Raw genomic sequence first — 24590 nt, forward strand, 5'->3', positions numbered from 1 at the left:
GAATCCCGCGGGAGGGCTGCCGTGTGCGTGGGACCTGCGGGACTAACAGCCGCTGATGGGAGCAGCTGGATGATAGAGCGTCTCCCGCTTTATCATTTCCTCGTTAATGCGGTTTGGAGGGCGGGGGTCGTGGCTGGGCAGGGGCTGGGCTAATGAATCCGTAGGGCAAGCGCGACCGGAGGGGAATAGGGAATGGAGGGCGCGGGTCGAGCACTGGAATGAGTTTTTACGACATTCTGTTTTAATGGAAATGTGTTTAGCGTCGAGATAAACCAGGGAACCGCGCGCCGCTGGCCCGGCGGGCGCTCCGCGGGACACACCGCGGGCGATGCTGTCGGCATGTCGCGACAGGGGCTTCTCCCGCGGGCTGGGCAGCTGCCTTCGGGTCTGCCCCGAGAGGACAGACAGGCGTCCCCCTCCGCTCCCGTGAACTCCCGTGCGATCCCGATCCACGTGTCCGTGGCCGCCCGGGAGACGGGACGGGCGGGCGTGTGCGCGCTCCGGGGACAGGTGCGTGACACGGGGGCCGCCCCTGCCCGCCCGGCGCTCCCGCGACACGGGCTGGCGGTGAGCCCAACTGTGGGTATTTGCACTGCCAGCCCCAGCCCCCGCCCGCCCTCCTGGCGACATTCCCGGATCCCGATCCCGGCGGTTCCCGGCTCGCGCCCGCCCTCCCGCGCGTCAAGCGCCGGGCGTCACGCGGGCGTTGTAATGTACCAAAGCAGCGCGCACGCACCCGCCGCGCCCGTCCCGCCCCGCCGCGCACGCCCAGCCCCGCGCCCGCCCGCCGGGACCGACTGTGCGCGCCGCGCTCCCCCCAGCCCGCCCGGCCGGCAGCGGCCGCCACGACGCCCGTCCCGTTCGCGCCGCCGCGGCGTGCAGTGGCCGCCCCTGTCTCGGCGCGGGGATGCGGGGCGGCGAGGGGGCGGCTGAAGCCGGCGGAGGCGTGGGGGGGGGGCAGGCGCTGCGCGCAGTCGGGCGGGCGAGCGGCAGTGCGGGGTGTGCGCGCCTATTAGGAGGTGCGTGGTAGCGATGGCGGCGGTGGGTGAGACTTTTCCTGTGAGCGGATCCGGCTGGCCCTGCCGGCGGGCGGTGGGGCCGCGCCCCGCCCCGAGCGCAGCTCCGCGCCGCACCGAGCCGAGCCCACCCCAGCCCAGCCCAGCCGCGCCGGGCGGCGGGCAGCGCCATGGGACTGCTGGAGCGGCTGCGGAAGGAGTGGTTCATCCTGGGGATTGTGCTGGTGATCGCGGTGGCGCGGCTGGAGCCCGGCGTCGGCGTCAAAGGCGGTGAGTGCGGGCGCTGCGCCCCGGCGGGGGCACCGGAGCCGCCGCAGCCCGGGACCCCTCGGGACCCCCCCGAGAGCCCCGCGGTACTTTGGCTTCTGCCTCCCCCGCCCCGCCCGTGCGGGGTCCCTGCCCCTTCAGCAGCTCCCTCTCCCCGCCTGCCCCTCGGCCACTGCTCCGCGGGCACCCGGGAAGTGTTTCCAGGTGTGTTGTCCCCGTGGGTGTTTTCCCGGCGCTGTGCCGGTGGCTGGAGTAGCGTCCTGCTCTTTTTTGGGTTCGTGGCGGTGGGAGGTGAGGAGTGACTTGCTGTGGACGTGCCCCTGCTTAAACTAAGTCGTAACTTCCAGAGCTCTGGGTATAAAAGTCCTCGCAGTTCAGTGTGCGGAATTCTGCCACCCGTGAGCTTCCCCGGAGATGTAACTTGTAAATTCTCAGGTGCCAGACTTTTACTTTATAGTAACACACTTGTGTTTTAAACTTTTGGATTTTATTTTTCCTTCCGTTGTTCCCTCTTACTTGCTCACGAAAGGTGAGGGCAAACAGTGAAAACGATCCTCTGCGAAGTGGTGTCAGATGCTTACAGTGAGCAAAGCAGAAGAAAGATCTGCCCTTAGCTAAGCAGGGAGGTCCCGTGTGTTTCGTGTAACAGGAGCTGATGAAATATGCAGTGTTATTTGAACGTAAACAGTGTATCTTTAAGGATAAATGCTGGCAGCATCTTCTGGTCAGTTTTCATTGGAACTTCAGTTCCACGTGTTTACAGTTTTCAAAGACAAGTTAAATTTTATATTTTTTTCCCTTAATTGTTCTCTGAAGATTTAAGAAAAGGAATGTAGAACACTTGAACAGAATTCCTTAAGTAATTCTATGTTATGTGAGGGGAGGAAGAATCTAGCTGGGCTTTTATATGCATAGATATTTTTTTTTTCCTTAACAGAGCAGAAGTTTGAGGATAGACAGCTTCTCACTGAGGAGCCAGCCTTTTTTCCCTCTCTTACCTTCTGGGAAAAAAAGAAAGTTGACTTAAAAAAATATGGCTCTGAACACTTGCTGTGTCAACTAAGGCTCCGGTGCTTCATGGAGTTCAGGGTAGGCAAATTCCTGCTGTGCAGGGATTCCTTCTAACATGTGTGTGCTGTTTTGCATAGATGAATAGGACCCACGTGGGGATCTTGCAGGATCCATGCTTTGTTTTCAGCAGACCTTAAAGACAACATTAAATTGATAAGAGGTGTTTTGTCCATTTCTGGTTTGACTGTCATGCTGATTGTTAACAGCAGTGTGGGAGGTCCTTTTTAACTAGAATAGGAAATAATTTTTCCTCAGCTGACTTCCTGCATGGAAGCACTATGATGGAGCACTTCATTTAATTATCCTACTGCAAAGACGTGTCAGGCTTTGACATGGTATTGTTCCTGGGACAGCTTGCTTTAAAAATCTTGTGAGCGTTGATTGAAACTAGTGAGCACATGTTCCCCAAAGTGGTTATACCTCTTCTGGAGCTGTCTGATCCCAGTGTTCTGAGGAAAAAAAAAATTTCTTTTTAAAACCAGGAAGAGGTGGGGGATGGGAAATATCCATGTATGAAGAAACCTTAGTTTGTCTTCTTCCAGCTGACATAACCATGCACTGTAATTTGCAGGACCTTACTGAATGGTATGGATGGCCCAGCATTCCTACCAGTGGAACACTGTGCCATAAATAACAAAGATTTGTGTTGTTGTCACCTTCAGGACATAAGCCAAGCCCTTTTTGTGTGCTTTCTTATTTGATAAATGAGCCCATTTAGTTCCTTTGTTAAAAGAACTTTTCTGACCAGGAAATGGCCAGAGATGAAGGGGATCTGTTGTGACCAGAGTTCCCTGTGCTCCATGAGTGTGTGGCTGCTCAAGTGATAGAGGTTTCTCCTGTGAAAGGAGTTCAGGTAGCCCAGTGAAAAACCCTAAAAAAAAAAAAAATACCTGAGTCCTGGAAGAACCCCTAATTTAGCCAGACTAACCCACTGCCTGTCTTCCTAGTGTGTATGTGCATGTTCATATATGCTCTAATCTTCAATAAGATTAGAAAAAACATGGAATTGTGTCTATAAAATACAGTTTTCTGTATAGCTACATATATTTATGCAATCTTTCTGTTTTTTTTCCCCCTATATCTATTCAGGTAACATGCCATAATTTTGCAACTAGCCACATGCTTGGTTGCAACTTTAACTCCTGCATTTCCTGTCCTGGTTTTTTCCTTACACTTCATATATGTTGTTTGGGTAATTTTTTGGGTTTTTTTGTATTTGACACATATAACTTCAGTGTCTCATCAGCAGAGCTCTCACTGAGAGTAGGATTTAGGTTTAAATGACTTGGGATGCAAATTTGATTTGTACAATCAAATCCCCCTAGTTTAAGGATCATTGACGTGACTCCAGTGTGACCATCAATGTATCATTCATCCGAGAAAGCAGAAAGGTTCTTCTCTTCTGGAGTGTCGAGTAAAGGGTTGCTTGTTTGCTCCTGCAGTTTTGCTCATGACACCTTCTGGTCACTTGTAGAGTTAGGATATTACTTTAGTTCTAAGTAGACTGCTAATATTTCCTTTCTAATATAGCATCTGGTTGAATGCTCATGAAAAACCAAGTATATACATTTCGGTGGCCTCTGAAGGCAAAGTGTATTAAGAGAATTCATCATTTTTATAGGAGTGTAAAAAATATTTTAATGTCCCTGAAAAAAGTATATAAATATATACAAATGTAAGCCCTTAATATAGTGGAACCCTTGGAGGTGCAGGCATCTGCCCTTGCTGATCTCACTGCAGCAGTGTCTGAAATGTTTTATTGTAGGGCTGACGTGATCCATTTTGCCACAGCCCTGTTGTTAGGGAATAGCGCAGAACTGAATTGCCCCGAGGAAATCATTGCAACATATGATTTGGTTTCCTCTGTGCAGGCAGCCAGACAGGTGTGTGTGTTGTAGGGCAAGAAGTGAGAGGTAGATATGTGAATGATATCAATGGCCTTGTGCAGGTAGCAGCTAATATTTTTATTCGAGTGTATGGTTTGAGTTTGCAGACGCAGATACTCTGATGACAGAGCTGTGAAAAACTCCCCATTTTCATATTTCCAGAATTTACCTGTTAGTTCTCTATGACCTCTAATCACAGTAGCCAAATTTTTATGAATCATAACTCACTTTCCCCTCACTGGTTTGCTTTTATTTAAAAACGAACAGCATGCTTTCTTTAACTTAATAGAAACCTCATTCTTTTTATTAGAGACTTTGATGGTCATATTTTCTCCATATATTTTTCTAAGTATTCTCATTTACTTTGATACAGTATAAGCATATCATTATCTCTTTGACTATAATTCACTTTGTTCTCTATGTCTATATTTTTTAGGACCCTTGAAACCAGAAATTACCATAACTTACATTGCCGTTTCAGCTATATTCTTTAACAGTGGACTCTCCTTAAAAACTGAGGTACTGTAATTTCTCATTGCTTCATTCTTGTTATGCTTTAAAAAGTTTTATGTTCCTTTTGATCAGGTTTGAATGTAATTGGAATACTGAATGACTGTGCTGTTGGTGGTGGTGCTAGGGGGATGGCTAATAAGAGAAGATAAATTTTAGAAATTTACGGAATAACTCTCCTTGATTTCTGAAAGTTCTTCACAAAGTAATGAAGATGGTGAGAAAGAGAGCGTGAATAAATTTCACACATCCATAGAGGAGGGGGTTGTTTGATTTGACAGGGCTTTACCTAAATGGAAGTAATGAGCAAACTTTTGAAACTGGATGTACACCGTGGATGTGTCCCAAACCCAAATTAGGGTGAGGTCCAGGTGTGCACTAGCACCTGCCTTCTGCCAACCCTTCTGCACTTTGGCTTCCCTACTTCTTAGCTGAGAAACAGGCCAGAAAGCTTTTGAGTCCTAGGGGAGAACTTAGTAGGGTAGCAGGTAGAGAGGGACTATGTGAACTCTCCATGCCTCTCTAGGACACAAAGGGAAAGTGTGAGCTCACTGTGCCTCAGCTCACCTGCTGGTGTGTTGTCCAGGTAAAACTGTTTAAGCTGGTCACTACTGGATTGATAGAAGCAAAGATCTGGTGGCTTTAAGTTTCCACATTTTGTAGGGACAGGACAGCAGCCAGGATCAGCACAAAAGGGTTCCTCTGCAGGTGCAACACCAATACGCAGGAACAAAGTCTTGGCAATCTTTTCCTGTAGGATTTAGTTGTGGACAGGAGGATTTGAAGTACCTATGCTCTGCTACATATCACAGGCACTGAGATTTGTTTAAAATTTTGTGTCACATGCTTTTTCAAAGAGGAACAATCTGTGAGTCAGAAGAGACGAAGGGGAGGACCTCTTAGTGCTGTATAAAGGAGGCATGGAGAAAGGAAATGATGGCTATGTGCCAAGAAGAGAAGGAGCAGCCAGAGCTGAAGTGAAACACTGCATGTCTCTGCTAGTCTAGTGTTTTGATTCCTTTTATGCTGTTGGTTGTGCTAACAGCTGATGTTACTCATATGTTGCATGATACTAGTGCCTGAAAGGATCATCACAATGTTGTCCAGTTATCTCCTGGTGAAATGGGATTTGGGTGAGCAGTGTGCACTCAACAAAGATGTTTCTAAACCTGTATTGTGGTTATAGTGGTGTTTGAATTGATGGCTGCCCTCTCCTCCGCACTCTGCTGGCAGTTCTGGCACTAGGACCTCTAGCTCTGCTGGGACACAGTGTTAGTGAAATGAGTAACTTGAGTCAATTCTGCAGCAGTTATTTAGAGCCTTGTGGTCCTATGGGGATGCAGGAAGAACCATGTTATCTATTTGCCTGGGATGGTAATTAATCCTAAAGGAAATAGACTGTGGAGAGGCACTTTCTTCCACAGAGAAGAGGACCCGAAATACAAACCTGACTAGAATTAATGAGTGGAGTTTTCTACTTTCAGATTTAGGAATCTGTGCATGGGAAAAAAAAAAAAGTAACATTTCTTTCCCTTTCACTAGTTTGTGTCCTTGAAACTTTGTATTTGTAAAGCAGCTGTGAGAGAAATCAATAGTATTATCAAAGTCTTGATTAGATTCTCAATACTAGTGTACCTCTAACTTTTTCCAGTTAAGGGGACATGACTGACAGTTTCCTGGGCAGTATGTTGTGTCCTACTTTGAACTTGCATAACTTCTTTTCATCTGCGGTACTAAAAGCAATATATTGATGTAAATGAAGCTTTTACAGGAATGGATGTTTGTGTGCAGGTCCAGATCTCAGATTCTTTTGGGAGCAGCAGTTAGGGCTGGTGCTGTACATCCAGCTTTATGTTTCAGGAAAAAGCTAAGCCTTTCCTCAGTTTCTGCTGTGGGGGTAGAAGATAGAGAGGAAGAAAACCATTTCACTCATTGTACCTTGTGCTGTTACTTCCTGAAGTGTATGTTAAAACCAATCCTTAAATGTGTTAGCAGGCCAAGTCGTGATCTTATTAAAATACTTTTGGGGCGTGTTTTAGTTGTTTAAGGCACAATTTAAAGTTGGTATTATTAGTCAGTTAATACACTTTTTTACTGGATTGCAAATTAAATAGTTTCTGCCTTTGTCTTTATTTATTCTTGATCTTGTGCTGGCTGTTCAACTCTGGATAATGTATTAGTTAGATGGAAACAAGTGTTTGATATGCTTTACGAAAGGATAAAGAGTTGTAGAAGTGTGAACAGAGACCTTCTGATAAATCTGACAAAATGAGAAATAACTGATGCTCTTTTAAGGTTACACTTCTGGTGTTATCTGCTGTGAAAGTGTGTGCTCAAAAAGTTTGCTAATGTGTTCAGAAAGCATTTTACAAAATAATTTCCAACATTCAAGTAGAGCCTGTCTGTGCATGACCTTGTTACGTTTTCAGAACTAGAGGTGACTGAGGTCCTCTTACACTCGTGGAAATAGTCTGTGTTTAGGAATGACAAGTACATTTGATTCCACCTTAATATAAGGCTATTTCAGTTTTCAGGGACTGGATAGCTTGGTCTTTTAAAGCAGATACCTCCCATAGGGCCCCAGAAATTAAGTCACATACTTGAGTTATCCATTTCAATGAGGAATTTGGCAAACCACTGAAAACACTGTTTGCTCTGTGTGGGTATTTGCTCAGAGCAGTCTAGCTATGACCATCCTAAGCATGGCTGGAGGGCAGTACGGACCCACACTGAACAGTCAGGGGATAGGATAAACTCCCCAAAGGGTCTGAAATACTGGGGAAGACAAGGTAAACTGTTCTATCTGGTGTGAAGAAACGGAGTCATAACGAACAGCTTCCAGTAACGTTTTTGAGACTTCTGCTTTTTTGAGAGCCCTTGTGGATTGCTTAAGAGGATGAAGGCTGTTTGCCTCAGCATTTGTTCCGTGATCATACAGTCTAAGGTATACTATTATAATAATAACTATTCTAAATAACTATATCCTCAAAGGTAATCACTAGAGACATTTTCCAGACTGTTAATTTAGATCTGCAAGGACCTGTTCCACTAATACAGCATTCCTTCGTGCAGTGGGTTGGTTGTGTTGTATCACCTTCCTTGCTCCCTGGAAGTTCCAGTGAGGCTTTCCCAAGTTTTTGGTTTGGATTTTGCTTTTGGAAGTATCACAGAATCTTCTTAAAACCATCTGTTTTTAAGGCATTTTCCAACAGTAGAAATATGAAATTAAAAGAGCACTTCTGTATTTGTGACAGTGCCTGGACTGGGGGTACCTTCATGGGTACCCCCAATCCACTACAAAATCCAGGACTGGAGGTGACTTGACAGCTTTGCTGGAAGAAGTCACTTACTTTGTTTTCTTCCAATTGTGTTATTTACTTCTAAAATGGCCACTTTTATATAGGTATTTCCAGGTGTCTTTTGTTTCTGTACAGAATGTGTTTATACCTGTAGATGTTTCATTTTTGCATTCTTATTGAGATAAAATGAAACAGTACTACAGTGAAGCTGTTCAAAACACCACAGGTGCTGTGACAGGCTGTGTGTGAAGAAGGCCTATTTTTTTGTGCAGTGTTACTGCCTGCATAAAAAATTGCTGTTTTGTTCAGTTAACCAAGCACTGAATGTAACAATACTTTCTAAGTAAAATTTGGTCAAGATGTATGTTTCAGTTCCATGTTTTGTATAACCTCAAGAATAGGATATGTATGAATGTGTATTTTCTTTTTCTTTTTTTTTTATCCCTGATCCAAATTTGGGACTTAATTTTATTATGAAAAGTAAGGTAACAAGGACACAGTGCTGAATTGTTTGTACTTCCAGATGTATAGTTAACATCCATGGGTATTTGGATGGTCAAAAATGCAGTATTTTATTGTGTTTCATGAAAGTTCAACTGTTTTGAAGCTGAGACAGGCTGGCATTTGAAGATTGGCTGCTGCCTTACTGTGTATGAAACTACACTTTTTAAAACATACATATATATATATATATTTAATGCATCTCGAGTGTCAGATAGCTGGAGAATCCTAGCAAATTAGGTTTTGAATAAAAGTGCCATCAGTTCTTTTGCGTTGTTTACTTGAAAAGAGTGCGAATTACTTTGAGAGAGAGAGAGAGGAAAAGGAAATTTTATTCTCAGTCTGTGAGAGTTGAAATGAGCTGAAATGTGCAAGGCTCTTTCCTTGTACTCAAAAACCTCTGTACTCTTACACTATTTAAAATTAAATTTTTCTTTGTTGTTTTCTGAGTCTCCAGTGTTGTTTTGCACTTTATTTCTCTGAAATTTATGGCTTAGCTGTTGTTAGCTTGTTATGGTCTTGGTGTTCTTTCTTTGCTATTTGTCGTCAGCCTGATTTTTTTTTTTTTTTCTGTAAATTTCCTACCTGTTGATACAATACATAATGAGTTTGCAACCAAATACTTTTCTTTTTATGTTTGTTATTCTTTCTTAAAAAAAACCCACCACAAGTGAATGCTTGGTAATGTAAACATCTCTTCTTTTTTTTTTTTTTTTTTTAACAGTATAAATGAGAATCACAGTTTGTGGCCCTGTTTAGTCTAGAAGAACCTGAAATCATGTGTGCACTACAAGTTTTCATGCCTCTTGATATCAGCAGTCAGTTAAGTAAACAGCTCCAGTGTAGTTAACACAGGTTTTGAAGCAGTGACAAAGTGCTAAGGCTGCCTGCTGAAAAGCTGCTGTTGTGAGAGCTACACTATTATTGAAGTGGTGGACAATTCTTTTGGAAAAATGCCCAGGAGCAGATAGAGCTTTTATGTTGTTTGGATGTACTTCATTATTAAAGAGGAAGATCAGATGATCCCTAAAGGTGCCTTTTTGACATGCACTCTCTTTGTATTATAAAGGTGATCCTAGTTTTAAAAGCACAAACGTGATCTTACTTCAGCTGTTATGACTGCAACTTCCTCTCTTCTTTTTCTTTTGCAGGAGCTGACAAGTGCTTTGATGCATGTGAAACTACACCTTTTTGTCCAGATTTTTACACTTGTGTTCTTCCCAACAGCAATATGGGTCTTTCTTCAGCTATTATCAATCACACCCATAAATGAATGGCTTTTAAAAGGGTATGTTTAAGCATAATGGAGTGAAATATGTTTGTAGGTGTCGTCTTAAAGGGCTGCTTATCCTGCAATGGATGTTTTGTTGTATTTTAAACAGATTTTGCTGGTTCATTTTATGCTTCAGCACTTTGGTGTCTAAAACAAAGTATGTGCACAAGATTATCCTTTCAGGAACTTGGTCTCCTTTTCAGAAAGTCTGATCAGTTAGTCTTATATGCAGGGAGCTTGCAACAGGTTGGCTTTCTCTGTCATGAAGCACAGCTGAAGTGATGGGTCTTAAGAGTGATGTGGAGGGAAGAAAAGGAATGGTGAAGGAAAAACAGTATGCCACATACTGTTCTTCTGTTTTTAAATAGTCTGTATTGAGCATTTCTTGCACGTCTCTAGTATCTGCTCCTAGCTATATATGGGGGAGGGGGAAAAGTAAAGTTTTTGTAGGAGAAGAACCTTGAGATGAGCAGAAACTAAGTTAGTTACTATGAAAACAGTGAATTTTAAATGCTAGGTATACTCTGCCAATGCGTGCTTCCACAGCTGCATTGGTGGTGTACTTGTGATAGATTTTATGTAAAATCAAAAAAATAAAAAGGTGTTTTTGTTTTTGTTTTTTTTTTTTTTTTTAGAATGGAAGGTCAATACTTAGCACCATGCAGCTATACTGGAAAGTAAAAATCAATTATTTTAGAAAACTACCCATTGTTTCTTACTGCTTGGTGAAACATTGCTTGGGGAGTTCCTTGTCTTAAAAGTTTAATGAAAAAGCTGCTCATGTTTGTTTTTACAAGGCCTAAACCTGAAAGAGCATTTTGTTTTGTTTTAAGTGGCTTCTCCAGGTGTTCCACCAAGTGTGAAGTGGTCCCAGTGATAGTGAGAAGGTGAAATTGAGATGACACCATTTAAAAGTTGACACTGTTTTGCTTAACAGCCTTAGTAAATCAGGGATATAACAAGATTGCTGTACAATGTTCCTTTTCATTTAGCTATTTGCAGTAAAGGGTATTCTTTAAAGTAAAACAGTTGTGAAATTTTTTCTCAGCTAGAATGGAGACATGATTTTCCCCAGTTGCTAAAAATCCAGGGGAGTTTCAATTGCTAAAGTGCAAGGTGAAAGAGGTTTTTGTGGGGTTTTTGGTTCCTTGAAGCAGTTCTTATCCCTCCTGTCTGATGACTCTTATGCCCCTTGCGTTCTTAGTGTTTAAGGGACGTGATCTGTTACATGCACAAATACAGCTGTATATATATATATACATACACACCTGTGAAACTGTGTGTAGAACTAGACATTGTATGTAATTTTGTAAAAAAGAAAAAAAACACAACCCCCCCAAAAAATTTGTGTTTATCTCCCTAAATGTGGAGCCAAAACCATCCTCATTTTTCATGAAGGTGTGTCTGTGTCTTACCAGTGAGCTGGTATACTTCTGCATGTTTCAAACTACCTTTCAAGCGCTTGTTCCTTGAGTACTATTTCTGATTTGGCTGTGTTTTATCTTTTAGTGCATTAACTCTGTTGTATAGAGGCTTCATTCAAAGAATGGTCAGGCTGAGGAGTTTAGTGAAGGTAGCTTGGTTGGGGTTTTTTTAATGTTTTAAGACTACTTTCTTGATAAATATTGTTGTTCAGGACACGCTTAGAGCAGCAGGCACTGCAAAGGGAGCCTGATGGGAGCTGTACCTTCAGTGTGATGCAGGTGCAGAAGATACTAAGCTCTGTCCTAACTCTAGAAAAACATTTTAAAGCAGATCCCTGTATAAGTGTGAGGAGCAGATTTGAGGAACTGCTTGTGCTGTGGCCACTCTGTGTAACCAAAAGTTCATCCTCATGCCCCACATTTGTAATTTTTATTCCCTTAGAAACACTGATAAACACAGAAATGGAACAAGACAGGTTTTGGCAAAGTTTACACATGTTTAGCACAGCTTGTAGTGGAAGTTGGTTGATAGCTGTCACAAAGGCCTGGAAAAATAGGCATATGCTCCCAAGGGCATGGAGCACCCTTTGGCGGGGTGGCTCCCTTGGGGACTGGAGTTCTCCACTACTCTCTGTACAAGGTTATGCCTGCAGGGCACAGCCCACAGTACTTTTCCCATCTTGCTTCAGAGTGTGTGGTAGATTCTCCCATGCTCTGTGAGGATCTGTTTTGCTGTGTTATTTGAGAGGCAGATTCAGATGGTACCACTTTTTCATCTGTGTTTCTATGGCTCAGGGTTTTTTTTGCCCCCCTTCCCCATCTGGGATGATATTAGGAGGTTTGTTGCTTTATAATTATTGGAAATACATAAATTTGAGGAGAAACTGAGGATGATCCCAAGCATCATCCCAAGTTAATTTTTTGATTAGCTGACTAGATTTTGCATTGACAGCATCCCTTTGAAAAGGAGCATGAAGAAGTTATTAATGTTTGCACCTCTTCTGCCACTTTTAGCATATAGCATTTGCAGTACAAGTGGTTAGGCACGAGATGCAAAGACTGGGTATAAGATATGGATTTGAAGCTTCTGTATCTACAATGTGTGACTTCAGACCCTACTGCTCAGTTGTCTGTGGTGTTATCAGCAGAACAGCGTTTGGACCCCTGATGTTAGTACTTATAGCATGGCCTGAACCAGTGGAATGTTGCAGTTGGTTGCTTTTTATCTGTACTAATCTGTAGTTGGCCATTGGAGGAATCTCTTTATATATTGGTAGTATTATGTGCAGTTGATGCAAAGCAAGAAAAAATTCACAGGTGCATGTTTTAAAGTATTTCCATTTAGTGTGTACCAGGTTTTTTTGGATTAATATTTTTATATGAAGAATATTTAAACCATTGCTTGATACTGATTTTTAATTTTAATTCCAAAAGTGTTATTTTAAATTTGAGAGGGTTAACAGAGACTGTATTATTAAATCTTTCCCTTGTAGTGTGGAAAATCCCTGCCAGCTGAGATGAATGCCCTTGCACACATTTTGTACCTCTCAGGATAACTTTGAGCTTAATCCACCCCTTACTAGTGCAGGTGAGAAGTTCAAGGAGCTGGCTGCCTCACAGAAGAGAGATAACTATCACAACCAGTGTAGGGGATGGATGTCAGTCGCCATGTGTTTGTCTGCTGTGTATTTTCATACATGTTTCCAAATTCTTCCACACCATTTCTTTTGCCTGTATTTCTTTTCTTTTCAACATGAGCTTATTCTGCTAAGTGCTGACAACTCTCTGCTGCCATAGCTTATTTCACTGTAAACTGAAGGTATTATATACTTCCGAGGTGATGCTTGGCACTTTGTGATTGGATTTATATAATGTTTACATTGGTTGCCTCTTTCCTTTTCCACAGTGTCTGTAGCTGACAAACTGAATACCGTCAGTGTCACTTACTTGTTTCTTCTCTTTAAGCTTTTTGTATATTTGCAGAGTATCAATTGCACTGTAATATGCTCCCTGTTGCCTGGATTTAATACTTCTGTTTGCTACAGCTTTTCGACACTCTGTTTCTTGGGAATGGAGTGACATGGTTACAAGTGCAGAGTAGTTCACCACCAGTAATTCATTGTTCTGAACTGGAATACCATTTCAAGCTCCAATACTTGAAACCACACGTAGGTTCCATGCTCTTGGGGCTTTTGCAAAGTGTCCTATTCCATGCTTTACTGTTCCTTCTAAGTCAACACAGTTTTTCTTCAGAAACCCCATTTTGCTTTTCCCCCCAAATTAATTGCAATCTATTGTGGGATGTTCTTGTTGTTTCTAAATACACTTGATAGAGCTAATTTTTGTAATAACCAGTTTTTGTGGACTGTCTTTGAAAACAAAGGAAGGCTCACCACTCTTTTTCTTACTTTGTAAAACCATTTGCTGTCTACATCAATAACTTTGCTGCACAAACAAAGCAAAAAAGTGACAATAATAGTAGTATATCTTAGATTTCTAAAGCGCAGGAGAAACGTGGCGATGTTTTGATGGCAGTCAGGTGATTTTATCAAGTGCATAAAATTAAACATTTGATGGCCTTTTAATGTTCAGGTATAGAGAGCTTAATTGTGATTTTTTTATTTTTTTTTTTTTAAAGAGGTTGATGAAAAAAAAAGTGTAGAGAGAACCTGAAATAGCAAGCCCGGTTATCTGGCTCTTCTACTTTGCAGTAAATGTTTTTATCACTGAACAGCTTTTCAAGAAAATGGGAGTTTACATCCTTATTTCTGTTTTTTTTTTTTTACAAATAGCTAACACACTACCACCTTTACTACATCAGAACAAGAATGCAGTTGTCTGTGATAGATGTATAGAGATCTTTGTGAATGGTAGATACAGTACTTAATTGGGGAAATGGAATTACAGAGATATTAAGCATTTGTGCTTTTTTAAATGGTGACATGACTCTTCACTGCTGGTTGGTAAGAGAAAATCCCCTGTAGAAGTCCTGCCAGCTAGTGCAGGGCTGAACTGGCTGCAAACTGATTGCATTGTGTTGGTGATAAGACTTTCTGCTCAGCTATTTGGTATTTTAAGATTTTATGTTGCTTAGTGTTTGTGCCGCGTAAGGACCGTAACATTCTTTTCGTTGTTTTCAGCTTGCAGACAGTAGGCTGCATGCCACCTCCTGTGTCTTCTGCTGTAATTTTAACCAAAGCTGTTGGTGGAAATGAGGTGAGTTTTCATTTTGTCTTTGAATGCTTTTTTTGAAAAGAAGTTCGAACAATTATTTATTTCCGATGAGCTCATGTGGCGAAGCACAGACTGCAATGTGATGCTGTTGAGGTTTGTAAAAAATCCTAGAATTAAAGCTGGTTATTGTGTTGGTGTCAAATGGGAAATAGTGATGTTATCTGCTGGCATTGGTCAAACTGAAAGCAGCTCAGTTTTCTGAGATGATAGAAAGGTTTCTGATAGAAATTAATGTTAGGAGCTTTCTGCTTGTTGCTGCACTGTAATTCCTAACCATATAATGTTCCTGTACTGTGTACTGGTTATCTCATAGACCATTAGCTTTTTGTTGAAGATCTGCCCTTGCAGAGAGTGTTTGGATGGTATTAAGAGACCCTGTAGTAGGAATTCACACTCGAAGCTGCAACTGTAGCGAGATGGAGATACAAACATTGATTTAAATCTTATATTTTATTTGAGACTGCATGAAGTGAAAATTCAGGGAATGTGGAGTTCTCAGACAGTGATGCAATGCAAAGTTCTCAATAGGTAGGAAATGTTGGAATTGAAGTTGTTGGTGTAACCTCAGTTTGATCTTGTTAAATTTCTGCCTTAAAATGGTATATGCTGTTGTAATTTCAGACTCCTTCTTTATCCACAAAGCACTTGCTATTTTCAGGAAGGCCAGGTAAATGGCATTTGGGAAATTAATCCAGCTGTGCTAATTAATGAGGTTCTTTCCTTTAGATCTGCTTCCTCATAACTAGTGAAGGTGGATGAGACCTAGTAGGTGAGGAAGGGAGAGAATTAACACTGAGAATTAACACTGAGACTGGGTTTTAAAGCCATGGCTGTTGGGATGCCATTCTGAAGGATTAAAGGAAAATCTTAATTCAACTATAGAACTCCCGTGTGAGGTTGAGTGAGTCACTTCAACCATGTGTTTTAAATATGGCCGTTAGTTGTGAACTTCTCATTTTCTGAGTTCAGACTCTTGGGACCGATTAATGTCAGCTTTGAAAACACATGAAATAGATTGAAGTTGTACTTTGTACTGACAAAGTGCTGTTTAATTGCTCTATCCTCTGAAGAGAGACCCAAAGTATTTCAAGTCAACCATCTCTAATTACGGGCAATCCTGATGCATATCACTGTCTCCTAGTTTGCTACCTTGAAACAAGGATCATAAAACTGTCTGATGGAGGTGCTGTGGAGTAGTTCCTATAAGGAAATAATTCAGGTACATAATAGTGATCAACAGAAAAATGAGAATGTTTTTAGTTATGATTCTAGATGTAGATGCTGTAAATTGTACAAAGATGCCATGTAGTGAACAGTGAGGATTAAGTGAAGTATGGAGTGAGTGCTCATTCCGTGTTAGCACTGTCTGTACTATCCTTAGAACAGGGAAAAGTTCCTGTGGAAAAAAACTACAGTATGATTGGTTAGTTGAAAGCAACATAATGCAACATTTCTGTGTGGGAGGGAGAGAGGTGCTCTAGTTTCTTGACCATTAGAATGTACTTTTTTATGGTAACGTTCTTCTGGGGTGGTGAGGGTGTGTGTGTTTTATACCAGCGGCAAAATAGATGCTTTCTATTATGTGAGGCTTGTATAAGTAATTGTATAAATCACTGACAAGGTAAGCTTGAACCTCAGATTCTTCTGTGCCACTCTGATGTTGGAGGAATGTAAAAATGCATACCTTGTAGTGACTTTTACAGATAGCTGCTGACAGCAGAGAGACAGAGCGAATCAAGAATCGGGTCTTGGGAATTGAGAGTTCTCAGTCAGGCTCTAAGAAGGTACATAAAATACAAACACATTCAGGATACACAAAATGTGTGGCAAACTTACTGCCAAATTTGAACCAGTTTCCAATGGAAATGTATTTTTGAAATTTGATGCTTCTCTGTCATTCAGACTAATTTTTCTTCTGAAGAACAGCAAAATCACATCCCTTATGCTAGGGGAGAAAACAGTCTTGCATGTCTCCTTACCAAACTTCACCTAAGCTGTTATGGATGTATTTATCTTTCTGACATGAGTAGAACAATGCGTTTTTTCTCATTTTAATTTGAATACATTCTGATATACAAAGAATTTAAACCTGGGAGTCAACTGGTAATATAAGTGATCGTACTGTGAGAGCATTTGTTCATAATAATGTTTCTTAAACTTCTTTTGCCTCCTGTATCCCTTAGCTAGAGAAATTGATTTGTCTGAGGGTGTATCTACACTGCATAATGTAATATGAAGATAAATGAGCTTGCTCAGAAGTAATGCAGTGAGGAAGCTCCCCATGAACTAATTAATCTGAGAAGTGTCCTGCTGCTACAGAGTACAGGCACACCCTCCGTAAGTGCTCTGGAGACCTCTTTGGTTGCCTCGAAACACAGCACATAAGAACTGTGGCAGTTGACTGTGTTATGACAGTATAGAGGGTTTGGGGGTTTCTTTGTCTAGGTAGGAGTGACTGTTGAATGTCAGTTTGGACTTGGGTTATTCTCGAAGACATGTCAGGCACTGTACCATGGTGGATGTGGTACATCTGGGGCTGAGGAAAAACGAACTCTAGTTCTGGCTCTGTCGTTAACCTTTTGGGTAAAACAGAGTGAGGTATCATGTCTCTGGGGTCAGCTGTGATGGACCATGGCAGCTTTGTGAACTGTTTGAAGATCAATGCTGAAAAACCTTATGTAAGACCTGTGTTTTATTTGTCTGGGACAAGGTGATTAAGTGTTTGGTCAAGTGCTTAGAAAGAGAATCTATGTCATTAGAAGCTACTTGTGTGGTGGATCTTGCTGCATATTAATTTGAAAATTTGGGTGTGAGATAATAAAAGGGAGACATTTTTATTATCCTTTACAAGAATCTGTTTTTTTATTGATACATGCCTAAGGACACAAAATAAATGTCCTGCTTTTGTTGGCTAAGGAAGATGTGGTTACCCAATCTGATACTAAGAATTCTACAATTCTAAGATTAAACTGTGTTCATCATTGAAAAAGTTAATGTTCTGGGATTGTAAGTACAAACCCAGGTAAGCAAAAAATCCATATCATTTAATTGTCAGTGTTTAATAACAGCCATGCAATTTTCAGGTGTTTTTTTTTCCCCTGATGGTTAAAACACATGGTATATCAAAAAAGTGTACCTAAACTTTAAGTTCTCTTGATCTGTGTGTAAGGATGCATCGGCTGAACAGTTACTTGAAAGTGCAAATGTAAAATTGCCCAAATGAAAAATATTTCTTCCTATACACCATTTCATCACCCAACCTGTGATCTATACCACTTTGAAATTTCTAGTTTTGGTAGCTGTTAGGTGTGCCTTTAAAACTCTACCACATTACCCTTTTGTATTATTTTGCAGCGTGCCTGGTAGATGAGCAAGTGGGGGATAGTTTTGATGATTGGGCCATTCCAGAGAAAATCCTTATCAAAAACCCCTTGTCATTAATAAGGGAAGACAATCAAGCCAGTTATCACCTTTGCTTCCTGTGTCTGCGGCATTGTGGTGGGGAGAAGCATTACATTTAGAAGCCAAAAGTCTTCCAAGTCTTTTGGTGTCTGAGGGTGAAAATTAACATCTTCACTTAGCTCTGATATGGGAGTGGTTTGGTGAGTTGTTTTGGGGAATTGGAAAGAGCCTTCTTCACAATTCATAGGGATTATAGGGGAAAAAAGATCTCTGTAGCTTTATAAGGAAGAAATTAAAAGATCTAATTCAGACTATCCAGGAGCTAGTATCATTCTATCCAGAGAAGCATGGGCAAATGAGAGATGCAGGCAGTGGGGAGGAAATCTCGTGGACGCTCTGGAAATCTTGGATTTTGGAGGAGAGGAAGATGATTTATGGCTATTCTGCCTGTTATTTTGGTGGAAGTAGCTGTTCTTGATGTGTTGAGCAGAAATACAACTTGTCTGATAGGACTAAAATTTGACTCTGTGACCCGTTCATAGGTTTCTTGAAGTCCTCTCCCTGGTCTGATGTGTGGTTTGTTCTCTCAGCTGTCTTTCAGCTCTTCTTTCTTTACTGTTTCTCCTTCTTCACCCTGATTTTCCATCATTCCTCTTGTGATCGCTTCCTATATGTTACTTTAATTAACCCTGCAAGCAATTTTCTAAACCAACCTATTCCTAGCTTTTTTCACAAATACACTTAGGTCATTAGCACAGCCAGTTTCAAGTACTGATTTCAGTTTGATACGTATGAAGCCCAAATGAACGTGCGTATGTTGACTGGCAAAAAAATGAGGAGGGGTCGCCATGGGAATCAAAATCTAATTTTTAATTTGTGGGTATTTTCTCAATTACTTAGTTGTTTCTGTCAGTCAGTCTCTTGATTTGTGAAAAGGACAGTCCACAAAGTTAAAAAAATTGGATTGGAAAACAGAGGCCTTACATTTGCTCTTTGCTCTTGTTGAACTGTGAAGGGTCAGGATTTTAATGACATAGCATCTGACAGCACAGAAGGCTTTGTTGTGTCATTTTCTTTCAACAAGGCTTGTAGTTTTTCAGTGAAATTATAAAAAAAAAGTGTATTTAAGAGTCTGCAAGACAGAGAAATAAATATGTCATCATTTCAAGGTGCTGTAAAGACAAACCTATTAAAAGCTCAGACATACTCAGACAGAAGTGTTGCAGAGATGCCAGATATTACTACAAAGTATTCAGACAGGAAATGTCATACCCTACTTAAGAATCAAAGTAATGAAGAAAAGAGACTGAAAATTAGATCTATAAGTCTATTATCAGTTTGGGAGAAAAAGCAATTTGTGATGACTTTTATGGCAGCTTAATGACATACTTTTGAAAAGTGTAACATAACGGGCAAGAGCTGTGATGGAATTGTACAGATAAATCGTGGTAGACAGTTCATTTTGTTGAATACTTTGGCTATTTTGCTATCTCATACACAGCAAAACCATTGAGGGGTTTTTTCGTTGTTCAGTTAAGCTATAGTTTGTACAAAACCTCTTAATCAATGTGCTGTTCTATTTTTTTGCAACTTTTATGGGGCTCTGCTATTCCTTTTTGTAAAACAAGGTGTTGCATATGCGATGCAAGATTTTGAAATATAAAATAAGCTACAATGAAAAAAGCTAGAAAGACGTTTATGAAATAAGATATAAAGAAAGCGTTCTATTATTGATTTTTAGATTTGTTTTTTGAAGCAGATGTAGAAGATAAAACTGATTATAAATTTACAATGTCCGCAGCTATAGTCTTTCTAGAAAAGAATCAAGTGAGAGCAGCAACATTTTCCCAACAAATGATATACAATAGTTTTAACTGATATTTTAAAATACATAACATATGAGTATTTACTGAGAAATGAAGACTGGAAAATTCCTCTCTTTGTGAGTGATGTGTTTTCTTAAGTAAAGATAAAAAAAGTGAATCCTAACACTACTGTAAAGTCACAGGAAAGATATTGATTTCTCTAAAAATATCCGAAGTTCTTTGAACTGTGTATACATGTACATTAACCTTTTAGAAAACAAAATAAAATGAATAAAAAGAAGTACAAGCTCTAATGGTTTGTGATTCATACACTGATGCTCCAGTGTACCATGAGTGTTTACCCTTGGAAGGTAACACATGAACATTATGAAACAAAATAGTCCAAGATCTTCAAATAAACTATGTGTGTCATGATGTTTAGTTGTCTTCTATAATACAGTTTTTCTTCTCTAAATATGTCAGTAGCGTTGTCTAAAACTTGATTTCCAGATTGCACTCTAAAATATTCATATATGTAGGTTTTGTTTATGAAAGGGTAAGTATTAAGTTCTACTGTATTTTAAACGTGACACTGTAAAAGGAAAAAAAAAACTATCATGAATTTTTTTCTTTCCTAAGTAATAAATTTTTTCTGCCCACACAGATTAAATAATTCTAAACTAAAATATAACTAATTCTACCATTAGATACTACACTGAAGTCTCTGGGAAATGTGTGGGTGTTGGAGGACAAATTTAGGCAAGACATCTGTACTTCACAGGTACAAATATAAAGAATTAACTGTGTCAGCATAAACCTGGTATGTACATAAGAGCTGTTGTGCTATTAAATTCACCCACTCTATTCTAGTATTGCAATCTAATTTTTTATGTATCCTAAGAGTTTACTTTTCTTTTATTGTTACTGTGCTTTGAGCAGATGGTTTTTATTGAACTATTTATTGATACTTAAGGTTTTTTTCCTTCCCTCAGTGGTGAGTGTATTTTATATCCATCAATGCATAGGAGTAGCCCAAATTATTACTTACAATGTGGACTTCATCACTATAATGTGTTCCAGTCATGCAGCTCCATTAGATATCTCTACAGTTCTCATTGTCTTCTCAAGTCTTCTGTAACCCAAAGCAATTGTGAATCTTCTGGGTTTTTTTCCTTCTCTTGCTGTTCTCTTTTCATTTATCACTAGTAGTTCTAATACAGATCCACTAGTAAAACTGTTCAGTTTTCAGGGGATTTTCAAAGGCATTCAGCTCTGATCTTAATTCAGTGGCAGCAAATTCAGGCAAACAATGAGCCTTCTGAAATCCCTAGTCAAGCACTTCACCTCCAGACTCTTCACTTAGTTTGTGAGAAGTTTCAGATTCTCCCAACACCTTTAAAAAGCAGCTCATTTGCTAACCTAAGGCGTCAGTGGTTGAGTTAGGCTTATGATAAGATTTGATTTCGTCCCTGGTTGCCATTACCTCTAACTCAGGGTCTTTAATATGGCTCATAAGGTGTCCAGTGGAAAAAGCCCCTCTTCTGCGCTCCTGGAGTGTAAGAGATTAAGGAGGTGCAAGAAAATATGTTAAATCTCTCAGAGTACATGAAGTTGTGCAGTTAAGATGTATGACACAGAACTTGCAGCTTTGTGCATGTTCAGCCTTTTCACTCTGGAGTGCTTGTAGCAGTTCTGCTGTAATCTAGAGAGTTATAAAATTTCCTGTTTAAATTGCACTAAACTACTTGGGCTGTGGCTGGAAACTACTGGGAATCATCATAGGCTTGTGTTTCTGCAGCTGTGTTTGTCCAACTGTCCTAGATCTGACTTTGTAAGAAGAGTGTTTTCAGAGGCTTTGCTGTTGCTATTCTGCAGTGCTTGGCTGGGAAGATCAGTTTTTTGTCTGCTATGGCACGTTCACTGACCCTGAAAGCTGTTTGTGGCATAAAGAAGCCAGGACAGAAGAAGAGTCTTGCTCTCACGCTTGACAAAAGTGGCCTTTTCAAGCAAGGTGGTTTTGTATTTGTCTTGGTCTGCAGGTTAATTCAGTGTGAAATTATATTGTGCAAGAGCTTCCTTTATTTAGCAGGGAGTGCTGTATGAAATGCACTGCCTATGCAAAGCAAGCATTTTTGACAGTTTGAACAAATCAATAATTCTTATATTAAAGTATTTGCAGAGAGTGAGGTCCAGTGCCCTATAATCCAGGCTCTGTGTTCTTTGCTATTTAATTTTATGGCTATTTGAGAGATAGCAGATATTTTGCTAGCGAGGGAAGTGTTACACAGTCTCCCTACCTCAGCATTTGAAAATAAAGTTTGTCTTTTGGAGAGCAGTGAAGACTGGCAATATTATCCAAAAAGTTACAGGTGATTTTTTTTTCCAGTGGAGTGTTTTATGCAGCCATAATTCCCTTGAGCTCCTGCACGGTACCAGCATTCCCTGTGTGAGGGTGGTTTTCTAATGAAAACCTTTTTTTTCAGCAGAGCAGTGCAGTTGTTTGCTGGCACTGGAACCCAGCAGCACACTGTGTTCTGCTGTCCCTCTCCTGTTGGCTTACAAAGCAAACACTAATTTAATGTTAATTCGATTGGCATTAAATCGTTGATAGTGCAGAACAGAAACTATTCAGCCTTGTCTGTTGTGTGTAGGTGGTTAATAAACCACATGCTTTATTGTTTTACCATGAACAATAAAGATGGTTCCTTTGACATCTGTTCATGTATTCACCTGAATCTTCAGACCTGGATCCTCTTGGATGAAGGGATACCATTGCCAGTGGTTTAGCATGGCTGTTGGTGGCCTCAGCATTGTGACTGGGAATAAAATCATGTACCTAAAAGCTAGTATGCAGCAGTATTGATTGTCAGAAATGGAATTAACTCAGTATTTCTTGCTGAATGTGAAGAAATGGAATTAATTCAGTATTTCTTTCTGAATGAAAAGAACATTTGGAGTGATAATGTGTAGAGTATTGGTAACATTTTGAAATCTGAAAATACCTTTTACATATGACTATTTGCAGCTCACTGCAGATAAATCAAAATTAAACTTTCAAATAGCCCTTTAGAAATATTTTTAGTGGATTTAGTCATGGAGAGCACTTCAGGTTCTGAACACTGGCTTGTAAAGACATAATCGTACATTGTTTCTCTGTTCTTAATTTTGGTCCTTTTTGTGTTAATATCAAAGCTTCAGGGTATTTCACTCGGGAATTTTTTTTTTTTCTATCCAAGCACTTTTTTAGCTGTCATGAATATTTTTGCTTAGTGGATAATAAGAATATATAGGAAAGAAAGCCATCAGGCTTGCAGATTGAATGTTTCCATAATTTCTTTAGCTCTCTTTTTGGGTGTGCAGTATCAAGTCCTGATTTGTGGAAATCTAAGCTGTAGAACATGAAGCAGAATTTTCAGTTAAAATTACTATTATCTTTAAATTTCATTTACTTTTCAAGGAAATGAAATTTATTTTATTATCCTTTTTTACCACTATTATTATGAAAGAATGTCATGAACTTTTGTCTTCTAAATTGTCTGTCAAATTATTCAATGTGTGTTATGAGCAAGTGTCTTAGATTCTATAAGGGAAACCTCATCTGTGTGAAGAGACAGAACAAATTCCTAGATTATTTCATATACAACTAAATAAGACCAAATCTATTTAAAATGTTTTTTTAGGAGAAGACAGGGTATTTTAGAAGTGCTTCCAGTTTGTACTTTTCTGTTAAACTGATTTTTTGGTCATCTGTTAGTTAGAGCATTTGGCAAAAAAACGTGGAGAGCAGTAGAGCAGCAAATTTTCTCTGATTTCAAAGCATTATTTAGGCTTCAGTTTCTGGAAAATATTGGCCCCATGATGGAGTCTGAAAACTGCAAAGCTGCTGATAAACTGTTGAAGTAAAGCCACATGTTTCCTGGGAACCCTTTTTCAGACGTGCAGTCTCCACACCTGCTCACCTAAGATTTTTGTGTGTGTCCCCTTGTGCATATGCCCTTTTCTGTCTGAAATCCAGTGCCTTGCTGCCACTTCTACATTAACAAGGAGGGAGGGGAAACAACAGCACGTGGAGTATCTGTAGCAGAGACTTCAACTCTTGTATTCACATGGGAAGCCCCTGTGAGAAGATGGTAATGTTTAGGAAATTTTGAGGGACAGGAGACTGGCGAAGGAGTGTGTTCACTCGACTATAGGTGCCCTGAAAGCACAACAGCCCCTGATTATTCATCTGTGTCATGGGGAAGAATAAGTTTTGCCATTAAATATAACTTTGCCAACCCATTCAGTACCTCATCATCAATACAAGCTGCATTTCCAGACTGTTTTCTACTCTGGCGTTTCGGGTCCCCTCGCCACCCTCAGCCTGACCTCTCAAGGTCTGTGCTGTCTGCCTCCAAATGCTGCCCTGGGGAATCCTACTCTGCCCCAAGCCCTCGAACACATCCCCAGGGAGTTAGCACCAGCTGCCTGGCTGCTCTGCGAGACATTGGGAGCCAGAGGCAAAGTGGGAACTGGTTGGAGCCACGGTCGCGCCTGCTGGTGTGTTACCATTCACTGATGTGAACTCAACACTGTGAGGCAGTAACTGTGCTTTTTGGCTAGGGCTGCAAGACAGTGCTTGAATTTAAGGTAAATTATGTTTATAAAGGAATTTTCCCCAAAATTCAGAGGAACAAAAAAAACTTGCCTTATGTTGGGGTGGGTACAGTAGTTCTGACTTTATCTATTTATTTTTAACACTGAAGACATGTCTGGTAAGAACTACATGAGCAGACAAAGTAGCTAGTGCATTACTTATCAGCAAAGAAGTCAGCAGCTATACAGTAACTAGTTAGTCTTGTGCAGCACTTCTGGTAATTATGTGGTGCATACGTTAACCAGAATATTACTGTACTTGAACTG

At 40.5% G+C, this 24590-nt stretch overlaps 1 protein-coding gene across 5 annotated transcripts in view; it reads left to right on the forward strand.

Annotated features, from left to right (window-relative positions):
- The first annotated feature begins 1160 nt into the window (after nt 1-1160).
- Nucleotides 1161-24590, forward strand: part of SLC10A7 (solute carrier family 10 member 7) — a 148054-nt gene continuing 124624 nt past the window's right edge. For 2 of the 5 annotated variants that reach the window (XM_017820144.1, XM_017820145.1), the window contains exons 1-4: nt 1161-1286; nt 4677-4759; nt 9702-9838; nt 14388-14463. In XM_017820144.1, the coding sequence (XP_017675633.1) occupies nt 1187-1286; nt 4677-4759; nt 9702-9838; nt 14388-14463 (396 nt within the window). In that variant the 5' untranslated portion in view covers nt 1161-1186. Of the gene's footprint in view, nt 1287-2225; nt 2373-4676; nt 4760-9701; nt 9839-14387; nt 14464-24590 lie in introns of all 5 variants that reach the window. The other 3 variants (XR_001875675.1, XR_001875676.1, XM_017820146.1) reach the window with 2 other exon arrangements.

This window comes from Lepidothrix coronata, unplaced genomic scaffold (assembly GCF_001604755.1).
Source record: "Lepidothrix coronata isolate B3197 unplaced genomic scaffold, Lepidothrix_coronata-1.0 Scaffold79, whole genome shotgun sequence".
Classification (NCBI taxonomy): Eukaryota; Metazoa; Chordata; class Aves; order Passeriformes; family Pipridae; genus Lepidothrix; species Lepidothrix coronata.